The 16301-nt window shown below is 41.7% G+C and overlaps 1 protein-coding gene across 1 annotated transcript in view; it reads right to left on the reverse strand.

The window, feature by feature from the left end:
- LOC111960926 (astrotactin-2-like) overlaps positions 1-16301 on the reverse strand; it is a 361731-nt gene that overhangs the window by 247544 nt on the left and 97886 nt on the right. The window contains exons 6-8 of the mRNA XM_070442905.1: positions 8479-8563; positions 7704-7778; positions 4991-5128 (exon numbers count right to left, since the gene is read on the reverse strand). Coding sequence (XP_070299006.1) covers positions 4991-5128; positions 7704-7778; positions 8479-8563 — 298 coding nt within the window. The remainder of the gene's footprint in view (positions 1-4990; positions 5129-7703; positions 7779-8478; positions 8564-16301) is intronic.

Here is a 16301-nt window from a genome sequence, read left to right on the forward strand (position 1 = left end):
AATTTTCCTACCTCATGATGCCATCTATGTTGTGAAGTGCACCAGTCCCTTCTGCAGCAAAGCACCCCCACAACATGATGCTGCCACCCCAAAGCTTCACGGTTGGGTTGGTATTCTTCAGCTTGCAAGCCTCCCACTTTTTCCTCCAAACATAACAATGGTGATTATGACGAAACAGTTCTATTTTTGTTTCATCAGACCAAAGGACATTTCTCCAAAAAGTCCAATCTTTGTCCACATGTGCATTTGCAAACCGTAGTCTAGCTTTTTTATGGCGGATTTGGAGCAGTGGCTTCTTACTGAGCGGCCTTTCAGTTATGTCGATATAGGACTCGTTTTACTGTGGATATAGATACTTTTGTACCTGTTTCCTCCAGCATCTTTACAAGGTCCTTTGCTGTTGTTCTGGGATTGATTTTCACTTTTCGCACCAAAGTACGTTCATCTCTAGGAGAGGGAATGCCTCTCCTTCCTGAGCGGTATGACGGCTGCGTGGTCCCATGGTGTTTATACTTGCGTACTATTGTTTGTACAGATGAACGTGGTACCTTCAGGCGTTTGGAAATTGCTCCCAAGGATGAACCAGACTTGTGGAGGTCTACACTTCTTTTTCTGAGGTCTTGGCTGACTTCTTTAGATTTCCCCATGATGTCAAGCAAAGAGGCACTGGGTTTGAAGGTAGGCCTTGAAATATATCCACAGGTACACCTACAATTGACTCAAATTATGTAATTTAGCCTATCAGAAGCCTCTAAAGCCATGAAATCATTTTCTGGAATCTTCCAAGCTGTTTAAAGGCACAGTCAACTTAGTGTATGTAAACTTCTGACCCACTGGAATTGTGATACAGTGAATTATAAATGAAATAATCTGTCTGCAAACAATTGTTGGAAAAATTACTTGTGTCATCCACACAGTAGCTGACCTAACCGACTTGCCAAAACTATAGTTTGTTAACAAGAAATTTGTGGAGTGGTTGAAAAAGTCGTTTTTTAATGACTCCAACTTAAGTGTATGTAAACTTCTGACTTCAACTGTAGATTGCTACTATAACTCACTGACCCTTCACATACCTAAACATTTTATTGGCTCTCTTGTAGAGTGTATCCATTGTTTTCAGTGCCATGATGTCCTTGAAGGAGCAGATTCAAAGCATGAGCAGCACAGCCAATGGGTGTGATGTGAGGGTAGGAATCCTCCACTTTAGACCAAGCAGCCTTCATGTTCGCAGCATTGTCTGTCACCAGTGCAAATACCTTCTGTGGTCCAAGGTCATTGATGACTGCCTTCAGCTCATTTGCAATGTAGAGACCGGTGTGTCTGTTGTCCCTTGTGTCTGTGCTCTTGTAGAATACTGGTTGAGGGGTGGAGATTATGTAGTTCATTATTCCTTGCCCACGAACATTTGACCACCCATCAGAGATGATTGCAATGCAGTCTGCTTTCTCTGATTTGCTTGACGTTCAGTTGAACTCTGCATCCAGTAAATGAGTAGATAAAACATGTCTGGTTGGAGGGGTGTATGCTGGGCGATGAACATTCAGAAATCTCTTCCAATACACATTGCCTGTGAGCATCAGAGGTGAACCAGTTGCATACACAGCTCGAGCACGACATTCACCAGCATTTGTCTGACTACGTTACTCCATTGAGTCAAAACAGCTTCTGATTCCAGGAGGACCATGAGCTGTTGCTATCGATAAGGTGTCTGATTAATCCTTTTCACCTCAAATAGAAGTAGATGGACGTTTGTCAGAGGTTGCTTGTTGTGAGCGCTGAGGGAACTTTATGCATTTGGACAGAAGATTCTGCATCTTTGGTGCATTCTTCACATATGATTTGGCACAGTATTTGCTATTGTACACAGCTTTTCCTTCTACATTAGCTGCAGTGAAATGTCTCCACACATCAGATAGTGCCCGTGGCATTTTCCTGTAAAGATGAGAATTTAAAAAAATAAAAAAATGAATACAATTCCATGTACGGATAAATAGTTAAACAGTTAGATTAAACAACTCCTTTGTAAGATTTAAAATTAAACATGAATGGAAACAGGTGAATTAACACTCCTCAGTTAGCAGGCTCAAGCAAGCTAAAACCCACATGGTAGCAAAAACGAACTACCAGAAATTGTTATACATGATTTAAACACACTTTGCTGTAGGCTACCATTTGCTAGTTAACAAAAATCATCTATGTCATACAAAATATATTCACCCCACCCAGTATTATAATCAAAACTTACCAGAAAGCATGAAGTCCTTGGTTCAGACAGTGTAGTAGTGTGGGCTCAATAGCATCTCATTAGTGTGCAAGATCAGCTGTAGATGTGATGGAAGAGTGCACTGCACATGTGATGGAAGAATGCACTGTGCATGCAGAGGGTTGCAATTCCAGTGAACTGGGGATATTTTAACCAAAATATGCCACAAGACCTAGAATTGCCTTATGTGTATCCCACAAATAAGCTAACTTTTTTTATGAATTTAAGCAAAATTCCCCAAATTCCCAGACTTAACTTCCCATGGAAAATTTCTAGAAATTTCCCGGAAGGTTTCCGACCGCAGTTGCCTCAGGCAGCGCAACACATCTCCTTCACATAGATATGATCAGGCTGTTGATTTTGGAATGTTGTCCCACCTGGAGTGCGGAATTTCTGCACATTGGCGGGAACTGGAACATGCTGTCGTACACGTTGATGCAGAGCATGCTCAACGGGTGACAAGTCTGGTGAGTATGCAGGCCATTGTCCTGTTGTAAAACAAATTATAATCCCACTAAGCTCAAACCAGATGGGATGGCGCATCGCTGCAGAATGCTGTGGTAGCCATGCTGGTTAAGTGTGGCTTGAATTCTAAATAAATCACAGAGTGTAACCAGTAACGCACCCCCACATCATCCCATCTCCTCCTCCATGCTTCACGTTGGGAACCACACATGCAGAGATCATCCGGTCACCTACTCTGTGTCTCACAAAGACACAACGGTTGAAACCAAAAATCTCAAATCTGGACTCATCAAACCAAAGGACATATTTCCACCGGGCTAATGTCCCTTGTTTGTGTTCCTTGGCCCAAGCAAGTCTCTTCTTTATATTGGTGTCCTTTAGTAGTGGTTTCTTTGCAGCAATTCAAGCATGAAGGCCTGATTCACGCAGTCTCCTCTGAACCGTTGATGTTGAGATGTGTCTGTTACTTGAACTCTGTTAAGCATTTATTTGGGCGGCAATTTCTGAGGCTTGTAACTCTAATTTATCCTCTACAGCAAAGGTAACTCTGGGTGTTCCTTTCCTGTGGCGGTCTTCATGAGAGCCAGTTTCATCATAGTGCTTAATGGTTTTTGCGACTGCACTTGAAGAAACTTGAAAAGTTCTTGAAATTTTACAGATTGACTGACCATCATGTCCTAAAGTAATGATGGACTGTAGTTTCTCTTTGCTTTTTTGAGCTGTTATTGCCATAATATGGACTTGTCTTTTACTTTGAAGAATGTCAAATATAAAATATATTTAGATTTGTTTCACACTTGTTTTGGTTACTACATGATTCCATATGTGTTATTTCATAGTTTTGATGTCTTCACTATTATTCTACAATGTAGAAAAGAGTAAAAATAAAGAAAAACCGTTGAATGAGTAGGTGTGCCCAAACTTTTGACTGGTACTGTATATGTGAAATGAGTTTTGATTTAGAATGGACCATTATCATACACCTATCTCGAAACAGGGGCAGCAGGAAAAAATGCATGTCATCTATGCACTTAAATAGCAAATAGAGGATTATTTTCCCGTGGTTAACTTTCATGCCAGCCAGGTAGGCTATACTCCTGTTGTAAAGATAAGCAATGTGCTTAATATTAGGAAAGTTGAGAAATACATATAATAGGCCTAGCCTATAGAAAGCTGATGGGATCATCCTATTTTTAGTAGAGGCCATCACGCCGTTTTCTCGCGCAATTGCACAGCCTTTAGAAATGTTGCGCAACATGAGCTCATGTGCTCTCATGAAGTGTTTTATTAGATTTTCGATTGCATTTGCATTGATGTCAGAGTGAATAGAGCGACAATAGTGCTGAGTACCAGGCAGTTAGCTAATGACCATCAGCATCATCAGAGCTTGGAGAATACGAATTACTACAACAGTCCAGTCAAGACCGTGGTGAAGACGACGAGCATGCAGATGAGTTTCTGACAGTTTGTGCAGAAATCCTTTGGTTGTGGAAATCCACAGTTTCATCACCTGTCCAGGTGGCTGGTCTAAGACTATCCCGCAGGTAGGAAGAAGCCAGATGTGGAGGTCCTTGTCTGGCGTGGTTACACGTGGTCTGCGGTTGTGAGTCCGGTTGTACGTACTGCCAAATTCTCCAAAACTACGTTGAAAGTGTCTTATGGTAGAGAAATGAACATTGAATGCTTTGACAACAGCTCTGGTGGACATTCCTGCAGTCAGCATGCCAATTTTCCGGTAGTCAGAATGCCATTGCACGCTCCCTCAAAACTTGAGACATCTGTGTGACAAAACTGCACATTTTAGAGTTGCCTTTTATTGTCCACAGCACAAGGTGCACCTGTGTAATGATCATGCTGTTTAATCAGCTTCTTGATATGCCACACTTGTCAGGTAAATAGATTATTTTGGCAATGGAGAAATGCTCACTAACAGGGATGTTAACAAATTTGTGCACAAACTTTGAGAGAAACAAGCTTTTGTGAGTATGGAACATTTCTGGGATCTTTTATTTCAGCTCATGAAACATGGAACCAACAGTTCACATGTTGCATTTATATTTTTGTTCAGTATGTAAATTAAACCTACCCATCATAAAACAGAACCTTAACCATTAGAAGAAAGAAAAATTGACCTCTGATCAGGTTTTCGCAGGCGATCTTCACCCTCACATACAGAGAAGCTTGTATAGGTAAACTGACCTTAGAACAGGTCTCAGAAAATACATATCTGCCAACACATTGTATTTTTAAAGGTAAACTGACCTGACATCCCCAGGGTCCTCTGTCACCAGCACATCAGTCTTGCAACTGGCGATGGGGTTGATTGACAGCTCCACCGGTGGCACCACAAAGCTCTTACTGACTGGCAGCCACAGACCCTGGCCTAGGCTGTAGGACGACCTGCATTGGCACAGAGACAATGAGATACTTAAGTGTCAAAAACGACAAGCACGTGCTCATCCTCCATATTAAACCATCAGCTAAATATAAATCAGTCAGCATTACAACAGCTGGTAAGGGCCTGTCCTTTTGACATAGAGCCACGGACATTTTTGTCTGTTTATATTTGTTATTAATGCCATCTGTATCGAAAGCAATGGGGTGGAGGTGGCACCAAAATGCATATAATTAAATTGTGTTTAGCATTAAACTAAAAAGTTAGTGCTTATATGAGGAAAGTTGAGATAAGAGAATATTGATCCATGCTACTGTGCATAAAGTTTAGACTTTGGGCCAGAGGGCTTATCCTGACCACATGACCTGACCGATGCTGTGTGAGTTCCATCAGTGTTATCAGTCATTCATCAGTGTTATCAGTCATTCAACAGTGTTATCAGTCATTCATCAGTGTTATCAGTCATTCAACAGTGTTATCAGTAATTCATCATGTTATCAGTCATTCATCAGTTGTTATCAGTCATTCAACAGTGTTATCAGTCATTAAACAGTGTTATCAGTCATTCAACAGTGTTATCAGTCATTCAACAGTGTTATCAGTCATTCAACAGCGCTACAGCAGTAGTGTTAATATTAGCAGTTCTACCACGGCAATTAACATTATGTCATATTACACAATTATCATTAAACATTTTAAACATTTTACATACAGTTTATGACCGTTAATCCCTGTGTATAATCTCTTACTGAGAATCAGCATTGAGTGTGCAGTGTGATCGCTGATCAAGCAACAAATGTTCTCTAAACGAGTTGGGTCATTAGCTTGAGCTGCAAATGTTTTATCGACTAATAGAGTAGGAATATGAAGAGAAAATTTATTCTCGTAGGCTCAATCAAAACTGCATTTCCATGAATTATCAGTGAATAAGAAACACAGGCATAAATAAGGTATAAACGGAAGTTTAGATATTAATAAGTTATTACCTTGCAAAAAGAATCTGCGTAGATTCTCTTTCAGTCTTCAATAACGATACACAAAATATACATTTGATTTGAATACAATTCTCAGATATTGAGTTGTTACTCAATATTGTATTAAAATCAAATGTATATTGTGTGTGTCATTATCAAAGACTGAGAGAGAGAACTATTATGAATCATAATAACATCTCCTGCTAATGGTTTACTCAACGTGGCTTAGGCTGGCTGTCATGGCCTTGTGACTGACGTTAAGCCATTGCCAATGCTGCGTTATGTTATGGAGACTTCAGCCAATATCTCATTTTATAAGCTCTTTGTCAGTAGTCATTTAAAGAGGTGCTCAGAGCAGTGGGCAGGGTGCGACCGGCCCTGACCTGGGATATAGACAGGAACACAATGAATCAGGCCTGATCAATGGCCACGTCCACTCATAAATAAGACACTGACAGCCACTCCGTTCTCTCACTATGGAGCCCATTGATCGGCCCCTGCTCCTCTCCCCATCCATCACACACACCTGGAGGCTTTATCAAAGGTGTGTGTGTGGGGGGTACAAGTGTGTGTGTGTGTGTGTGTGTGCACGTACATGTGCGTGAATACAGGAGAGAATCAGAGGGGGATGACAGCTCGGTTAAGAAAAATAAATATGAGATATTCTCAGGGTTTTTTCCCTATAAACTTCCACACCAGGCATTTGATTATGGCAGGGAAAACAGCTTATTCATGAAAAGCTGAGAAAAGATCTGTAGTGATTCTGACAAGAGCGACAGAAAGGCAATATTTGAAATGTAATTATCTCTCTCAACTGCAAGGTAGAGGCTCTGAGCGACAAATTCATCATAGGATTTAAGATTATTCTGCTGTGCCATAAAAACCTACAGCCCCATTTCATATTATTTACTGTTTCAGTCTTACATCACCTAGTCTATTCTTATTTTGGGAGGTTAAACTATATTCTCTGACACCCCTTCCTTGAAGTCATCATGACCTCCCCAATTACAACACACCCCAGAAAGGGGGTCTTTTGAAGAAAACCACTAATTTGCCAAAGGCATGGGTTAGAAGCCCTTGAAAGGTTCTATTGACTGGCACAGCCACATCCAACTGTACAGAGCATTTGTGCTAGCACTCCTCAGAAAAATGTCACAGAGAATGTCCCTGTCAAGAAAGGCCCTGTGACAAAGACTGGCACTAAGAGTACTTAAAAGCGCTGTCCATGACATATCCTTTGGCTATTTCTTCACAGGGCCGCATTCTCTGTGTGTGTGTGTGTGTGTGTGTGTGTGTGTGTGTGTGTGTGTGTGTGTGTGTGTGTGTGCGTGTGTGCGTGCGTGCGTGCGTGCGTGCGTGCGTTATTGTGTACTATCGGTCATACACTATTGTGTGTGTACTATTGTGTTCAGAGCAGAAGCTGAGGCGGATGTATGGAGGTGACAATCACACAGTCCCAGATCCTATAGTGCGTGGAAGTGGCTGGTAGTGTACACAGCGTTCCAGTTTCTCCAGACTTCAGAGTAGTTGATCTGAAAGACATTATTTTGGCAGACCACCAGCTAAGCACGCAGGCGAGGGTGCTTGGATTCACATGTCTCCTCACCTGAAGATCTTTTCTGGAGCTTGCTCCCCTGTGACGAGGTCATAACCCTTCTCCAGGTTAGTGTAGGGCCAGGGACTGGGGAGAGAGCAGGGAGGAAGAGGACCATTGTATGTATACACTGAACAATCCACATTTATAAACACACTCTTCTTATACATTCATGCACGATCAAAATAAGCTAAATTGCAGAGGAAAAATCAGAGGCAGGAAAATGTTAATACACCATATTACAAAATGAATAGATTAATAAGTAAGTGAGTTGATATACAGTACAGGTTTCTGCTCAGTACAACATAGTTATACAAGGTCATGTTATACAATTAGCTCTGGCTTTAAATACCAAAGATGATCCTCCTTTACTCCTGAATTGGCAAAATGGGATTGGATCTGTGATTGGTGGGTAGGGACCGAGTTCATCATGATGATGGGGAATTTGCATAGCTAGAGGAGGCTGCCGTTTTATTGGCCCAGCTGTTGGGCCAGTCGAGTTAATTAGCATGCAGAGTCTGAGTCAGGAAGAGAGCTTACACTTGACTGGGCACAAGGCAAGGTGATGAATGTCTCATCTCCCTCTCCCTCTCTCTCCGTCTCTATCTCTCTCCCTATCTTACCCTCTCCCTCTCTCTCGCTCTCCCTCCCTTCTCTCCCCCTATCCCTCCCTCCCTGTTCATTTCCCTTTCGCTCTCTCCCGCCCTCTCTCACTCTGCCTCTCTTCTCCTCTTGTCTCGTCAGTGAGGTGACAGTTAGTGTGCAGGGCAGAGCCGGCAGGACTCACCCTTCATTGCGTCCCCAGTCACTGCGAACACAGAGATGTTTATGCACCAGGTCAATGGAATAGCCCTCATGACAGCTGCATTCACCTGCAGGATGGGGGGGAACAAAGTGACAGATATATGAATTCCTCCCGCAGCCGAATAAATTACCCCGTGTGTCTTCCAGGGCCTCCCTGCTCATCCATAATTAGGCAATAATCAGTTGGCATTGGACTTAGTTTTGCAGCTACTGCTCAACACCAACCTCCCGCCTCTTCTCCTCACCTCAATCTCCACCTCAGACATGCTGGAACTCTAAACTGGAGTAAATACGCCCCCCTACAACTTCAACACTCACCCCCTTCTCTACCCCTGGCATGTTCTGATCCACCCATGGTGTCTTATAAACTTCACATTCTCTTTGTAAGTCGCTCTGGATAAGAGCGTCTGCTAAATGACTTAAATGTAATGTAAATGTAGACACTGTCTGACCATGAACATTTAACCCCAAACACTCTGGGTTAAAAAAACACTGTGGGGCTCCCGAGTGGCCAGCGGTCTAAGCACTGCATCACAGTGCTTGAGGTGTCACTACAGATCCGGGTTCGATCCCGGGCTGTGTCACAGCCGGCCGCGACCGGGAGACCTATGAGGATGTGCACAATTGGCCCAGCACTGTCAGAGTTAGGGGAGGGTATGGCAGGCCGGGATATCCTTGTCCCATCGCAATCTAGCAACTTCTGTGGCGGGCCGGGCGCATGCACGCTGACACAGTCACCAGTTGGACTGTGTTTCCTCCGACACATTGGTGCATCTGGCTTCCGTTCTAAGTGAGCAGTGCGGCTTGGCAGGGTCGTGTTTCAGAGGACGCATGGCTCTCGACCTTCGCCTCTCCAGTCCATACAGGATTTGCAGCGATGGGACAAGTCTGCAACTACCAATTTGATATCACAAAATTGAGGAGAAAAAGGGGCAAAAAGTTACAAATGTAAAAAAAAATGTTTTTTATCAAACCTCTCCACTCTTGACTCACAGCACTCTTTCCATCCCCCATCAACAATAACAACTTTTCAAACCAATGCTGTAACAAGCTCTAATCTCTGACAGCACTCTAACCACAACCCTGTACACATCTACCACACTTATCTAGTTACTCTCTACTTCACTCCCTCCATATTTAACAACCCTCCTCTACAACAAACCTTCATGTTCTCTCCCTGACTCCATCTCTACCACCACCCATTCCCGGACTCTCTCTCACCTGGCATCTAACTACATGTACTTCACACCCAGTCCTCTCTTAATGACGCCCATCAGATGTATTCTCTGAGGAAAAAGCATGTATTTACCTCTACAATGCACCACACATCCACAGAGGCCATCATGTACAGTATTCTCCTTCTATTTTGTAAGCAACTCCTATGAAATTGTAGATATATCGGTAGGAAGTACCATCACAACAATACAACATATGACTGTGGTACATCTTGGTGTGATGTATACTTGAAATGGCCAGACTTTTTTCTCTTGACCCATCTCTCTATCAACTAAACCACCATTCCTTTTCATTTTGGACCCGCAACATTTTCAATGGCAGAAAGCAAACATTAAATTCATAGCTTTTATGCTAGACGACTGTAAGACAAAAGCATTGCCATAGTGGCAACAGTGCCTTTGAAAAGATAGATGCCAAGGATAAGGGGGTGGTGCTCTGAAAAGTGTTCCATAGCATAACATAAACAGTGCAATGACACTTCGCTAAAACAGCAAAGGTGTAAAGCAAAGTGAATTATGAATCTGCACATACTGTATCTACAAAACAACTAAAAAATTAAGAATGAATGCAAAGTCAACAAAAATTGAGAAGATTAAAATGCAGCTTTTGATACTCATTGTATCTTTTTCCCTCTCACCTCTGCTCAGATGAAAGCATCCAAGGCAGGGGGGGAAATGATACAGTATGGCACATGATGCATCTTTCATTTCACATGTTTTTAATCCATACAGAATCATAGCAGGGGGAAAGCGCCAACATTGTTCTAACCAGGCCTCGGGGAGCTGATTTATGATCTCTCAGTAGATTTGAGGCGGCAGATTCATAAAACATAAAAACATATCTAAAAAACAAACACTGAATAAGGGGAAAGCGCCCTCTGTGTCTTCTGCCATGCAGGCATTTTCACTGCTCTGTGGTTTACATTGCCTCTCATCCCAACCCAGCCCTGAGTCTACTGCAGAACATTGTGTTTCTCAACTCTCCTCTGATGTTACAGAAATAAGTCGTTTTCTATGGGCCTATGGAACATCTTGAGTTGCGGAGTGAGGGACTAATACAGGCATTATCACTGCACTATGGTTCAGGCTGCCTCTCATACACCAAAGCCCCAGTCTACCGCTGAACATTTTGTTCCTGAATGTCACTCTGTTGTTACAGAACTATACAGTGTATTGCTATGAACCTAAGTAACCATTTGAATTGGGGGAGCGGGTAACAAATGTCTGTTGTCAAATGACCTCCGCTGGGGGCACTTGAGTCTTACTGACAAGAACATGATGATCACATTGTTTATCTAACTGCAGACAATTCTAATTCTTTCTCAGGGAGAATACCTTCCTACTTTTGATATTCTCATCCTCACCTCTTACTTGTTGAAATGTATATGAGATGTTCACTGCTAATTGTTTCATTAACCTCATTACATTTTTTGGGGTAAATATTTTCTTAACTATTTCTTGAACTTGATTGTTGGTTAAGGTTAAGGTTGCCTGTTGTAATCGGTGCATGTGACAAATATAATTTGATATGATTTGATAATATTCAAATGGTAGTCAGAGTGAAAAACACAATAAACAAAATAAAAAAACTGTTCTTACTCAGTATCTATATAATAATAATTTGGTGGGTGCTTATATCTGTCCTATTTCACATATGTACAAGTGTGTACTAATTGAATTCCAAATTTCAAAAAAGTCGCTTTACCCACATGTGTTCTGGCTCTGGCCCAACCCATCGGATTCTGAGACCAATCAGACGGTCTAGAATGGATTTCCATTCTAGAAATCTTCGGGAAGGTCTCAGATCCAAAGTCACTGCGGAGAGGAAACGTCTGTGGGCATGGCGTAGCGTTTTGGCCGGAGCAAGGAGTTTTGGTAGCCAGTCAATGATTTCATATGGTCAAACTGCAATTATGGAGATTTGTGGACAGTTGTGCATTGCTCCATATGCGCCACTAGTGTGAAAAGCCTATAAAAGGCATTGTCATTGGCGGTAAAAGTCGACCACAACATTAGCATTAGCAGAATAACCCTCCTGTTGACTGGCCCATGGTCCCTCATGGGGTTATAACACTGAAATAAATATATGAACAGGAGTCATGAAACACCATTCACATTTTATCACCAAGTTCTTAATAATTCATTAAGTGAGTTTATGAGCCGGGGACATAACGGATTCAGGCACAAGCACCTTGGCTAGCAGGGAACAGCTACTGCCTTAATGATGTGAGAATGTGCACCACTTTCTTGTGTTGCTAGCTACCTGCTGAATAGCAGAGGCAAATTGAAAGGCCTTGATGTCGGAGGTGAGAGCTTCCTTTGCTCATAAAGGAACATTTTATCCGCGTTTAATCAGAAGCTTTTAATGAGGATTTTTTTTAAACTAATATGAATATTGTACCTGTAACCACCCCAACAAAAAATGCCAAAACAAAACTAAATGTTGTCGTCAAAAAAAGGTAATATGTTGAGGGATAAGAATTCAGAGCAATTAATTCAGGAATTTCCCAAATGTAAGGCATTTATAGAGTCTAAAGTACCGGGGCTGGGTTTCTACTAAGCTGACATATGGAATTTTTTAAAGTTGTTAATACCAAGGATAATTTAGCTATCTGATTTTACATTTTAAGACCCCTGTAGGTATTAAAAAAAAAAATTAGTTGATGAAACATTGACTTTTAACTTACTAAATCAAAACAAAGTATGTTTTAAAGTGTCTGTCCTATATCTAAGAGAGATAATTGAAAGGTCAGGAAATAATTTCAATATTTTTTTGTACCCATATTTAAAGGGATACTTCAGGACTTCCCCAGAGTCAGATGAACTTGTGAATAACATTGTTATGTCTCTGTGTGAAGAAAGTTAGAGGTAGTTCCGCAAGCCTATGCTAACTTGTACTTCTCACCTGCATCTTCCTCTCTCTCTCTCTCTTTCTGGATCTATCTCTATCTCTCGCGTTCTTTCTCTCACACACATGCACACACATTCACACACACAATTCTGGCCCTGCATTTCTCACTCGCTCATCTCATCTCTAAAATGTTCACAACATTTGCCAATGCTTTTGGCAACCAGAATCCCTCATCAGCGCATTTCTTGTTTTCTAAATTAAAGCCAAAATGAAAAACAGTAGAGTGTGCGTTAACTGGAGACTAGGGCTGTTGCGGTAACCATATTACCGCCACACCAGCGGTCACGAGTCATGTAAGCAGTCAAATTCCACGTGGCCATTTAGTCACGGTAATTAGGCTTCTCCAAGCTCTGATGCTGCTGCTGGTCATTAGTAGCCTACCAAACTTGCTAACTGCCTGGTACTCAGCACTCTATTGTCACTCTAATCACTCTGACATCAATGCAAACGCATTTGAAAATCTAATCAAACACTTCATGAGAGCCCATGAGCTCATGTTGCGCAATATTTCTATAGGCTATGCAATTGAGTGATTAAAAAAGTCTATTAAAAGTCTATTAAAAAAGAGGACGATCCCTTCAGCTTTCTATAGGCTATGCCTACTATATTTATTTCTCTACTTTCCTAATATTAAGCACATTGCTTATCTTTACAACAGGAGTATAGCCTACCTGGCTGGCATTAAAATAAACCATGGGGAAAAGCGTCCTCCATTCGCTAAGTGCACAGATTACAGTAATATTTGTTTTTTCCGCTGCCCCTGTTTCGATACAAATGTCACACATATTATTTAGTATATGTAAAGACAAGATTAAATCAAGAATGGTCTGATGGGTGACAATTATAGCCTATCACCTGTGAATGATATATTATCACTTGTGAATGATGCCTAGCATAAGAAACAATACTTTTTTTTGCAACTTTTCTGAATCATAGTCACACACCTCATGTAGCCTAGCCCATAGGCCTATATGTTTTAATAATGTTTGTATCACAACTAAAGTGGCTAAAAAACGTCTTAAAATTAAGCACATTAATCCGCTTTAGAAGGGGTGTAGAGCCTACACATAAGCAGTTTGGGGAAGATCATTTTCCACATAAAAATGCCCCTTTATAATAAAAGCATTACTTGCATGATTGGATTTGTGGTCACTTTTGATAATGGTGTTTTCCACTAATGGAACATTCGCGCTTATAGCCTACTACCATGTGCGCATGTAATGGCAGATTTCCTCTTCTTCGTCTGAAGAGGAGGTGTAGCAGGGATCGGACCAAAACGCAGCATGGTAAGTGTCCATGTTTTAATAGAAACAACTGAACATGACACAATACAAAATAACAAAGAGAATCTAACCGAAAACAGTCCCGTGTGGCACAAACACTGACACAGGAAACAAACACCCACAAACCAACAGTGAAAACAGGCTACCTAAATATGGTTCCCAATCAGAGACAATGAATGACAGCTGCCTCTGATTGAGAACCATATCAGGCCAGAGAAAAGCCCACATAGAAACAGACAACATAGATAATACCCACCCAACTCACGCCCTGACCAACAAAATAAAGACAAAACAAAGTAAATAAGGTCAGAAACGTGACAGCGCATTGCTGTGCTTATAACGTGAAGAAATAGCCTAAAAGTTTATCAACATTTTAAGCTAAACGTTCTGATCTGTTGGGTCAGCCACCTTGCATAAAACATTTGTTTGATGCTAGTGGTTGTATTAATTTGGTATCTATCTCACAGAACAGAATAGGTCGACTTTTGGACTATGGTGGATAATAGATTGACATAGTCTAGTGCTTCTGCTGTTCGTTAGGCCTGACGAAAAGTAAATGTGTACAGTTCTTCCAATATCTTCAATATGCACCTCGAAATTGTATAATGACACGCGCAGTTGCGTCCCAGATGTTTCTGACTTGTAGCCTGTGAGAGACCCGATCACGTGAAGGAGAGCCATGTGACTGAGATACTCAGGGAGAAGGGCACAACGCAGCACTCCGGGCCGCAAAAAGCATGTTGTTGTTTTTTAGGGTGTATTAGGGCCACAAAGGCATTATCAAGTGCTTGTCAAATTGTGGAGAAAATACTTATATTTTGTTCAGCTTTGTTCAATTGTATTCTTCATACTATAAAATAATACAAAATAATACCACGGAATACTAAGCAGATCCTGTAGGCTAAATGAACTACCGGTAGTGTAGCCCACAGCCATTTGGAATAGCCACATCACTACCTAACATAAGGATAACTCAGAGAATGCTATTATTTTCTTCTGAAATAGACTACATTTTCTTCATATCATGCCTCTTTAGACCAGTCTAAAATAAATAATGTATTTATTGTGAAGGTGTAGACTTTTAGACTTTTTAAAATGGCTTGCAGGCTATGTGTGGAATCCAGGAGATGCTAAATTTGTTTGTTAATTAACGGTCAATTACCGTGAGACCGACAGTTATTTGCTTGACAATCACCAGCTGACTAAATTTGGAGACCAGTAACTGATCATCCTTCTCTTTCCCTGCAGCCGTCCTGAAGTGACTAACGACACGTTTCATTAGAACGCTTTCCCTATCTTGCACAGGCCATGTGGACCATTTTCACATTTCAAGGTTCACAGCATGGACACAGGAAAGATATTGTTGTCCCGATGCATATTTCCACCGTTACACCATTCTAGGGGGGGAAAAATTCTGTGTCTGGACCTTGAGGAGATTCATCCTCGACATCAGCTATTGGGAGGGTGGGGTGGTGGACTGAATAAATAGGGCTGATAAAGCCGGGAACGTTCCAAAACGACCTAGCCATTTCAGCACCTATTAGTTGTGGTAGGAACCTCTGAGTATTTGTTGGTGGAGAAAACGAAGGGAGGGAAAGAAGGGAGGTTGGGCTTGGGCTTTCATGAAATCCTGAACGAGAGAGGTGATGCTATTTCACATGTATCCTCCCCGTGCTGAGATGTGCTAATGTGGCCGATGGCTGGAGAAGCAGGTGGTGTGGCATTACTGATAAGCCGGAGGGATTTATCTAGAGTGTGTGTGTGTGTTTGTGTGTTTGAGCGTGTGTGTGGGTGCGTGTATGCTTTTGTGTGTGTCCAGGTGCCTGTGCGTGTGTGTGATTGAGCTGGCCCCGGACCAAACCCATTCACACGCCACTGAGGCAGAAGGAGACATCCGTATACACAGGGCCAGTGGAGCCATGTCATTCAGCCATTGACTTCCACTGTGATACCTCACATGAGATGAGGATGATAGTTAAGGCAGGGCGGAAGAGGCCAGGAGATTGTTTATCAAGCCAGGATGACACAATGGTGTGGTAATGACAGTGATGGTAGAATGGGTGGCATTAAGGGATGGTGGAGTGACACAGAGACAGTGTTTGAGGTAGCTGAGTAAAATGACTGCAGCTGGCCAACTGGTGATACAACACAGAGGGGTTGTAAAGTGAAATGTGTGTTCTTATAGGAGTATAGGAGTGTGCTTGTAATTACAACGTGCACCCTTTATTGGGTAAATAAAGTATTTTGAAAGGAATTTAATTGTTTATTGATTGATCTGATACATTCTCCCACTCAATTCTGATTCCCCAACAACAACTTTAGACTTACACATCACTATATTAAAAGGAGGGGGAACTAAAATCTCATTTGTCATTAA

This window comes from Salvelinus sp. IW2-2015, linkage group LG4q.1:29, assembly GCF_002910315.2.
Source record: "Salvelinus sp. IW2-2015 linkage group LG4q.1:29, ASM291031v2, whole genome shotgun sequence".
NCBI lineage: Eukaryota > Metazoa > Chordata > Actinopteri > Salmoniformes > Salmonidae > Salvelinus > Salvelinus sp. IW2-2015.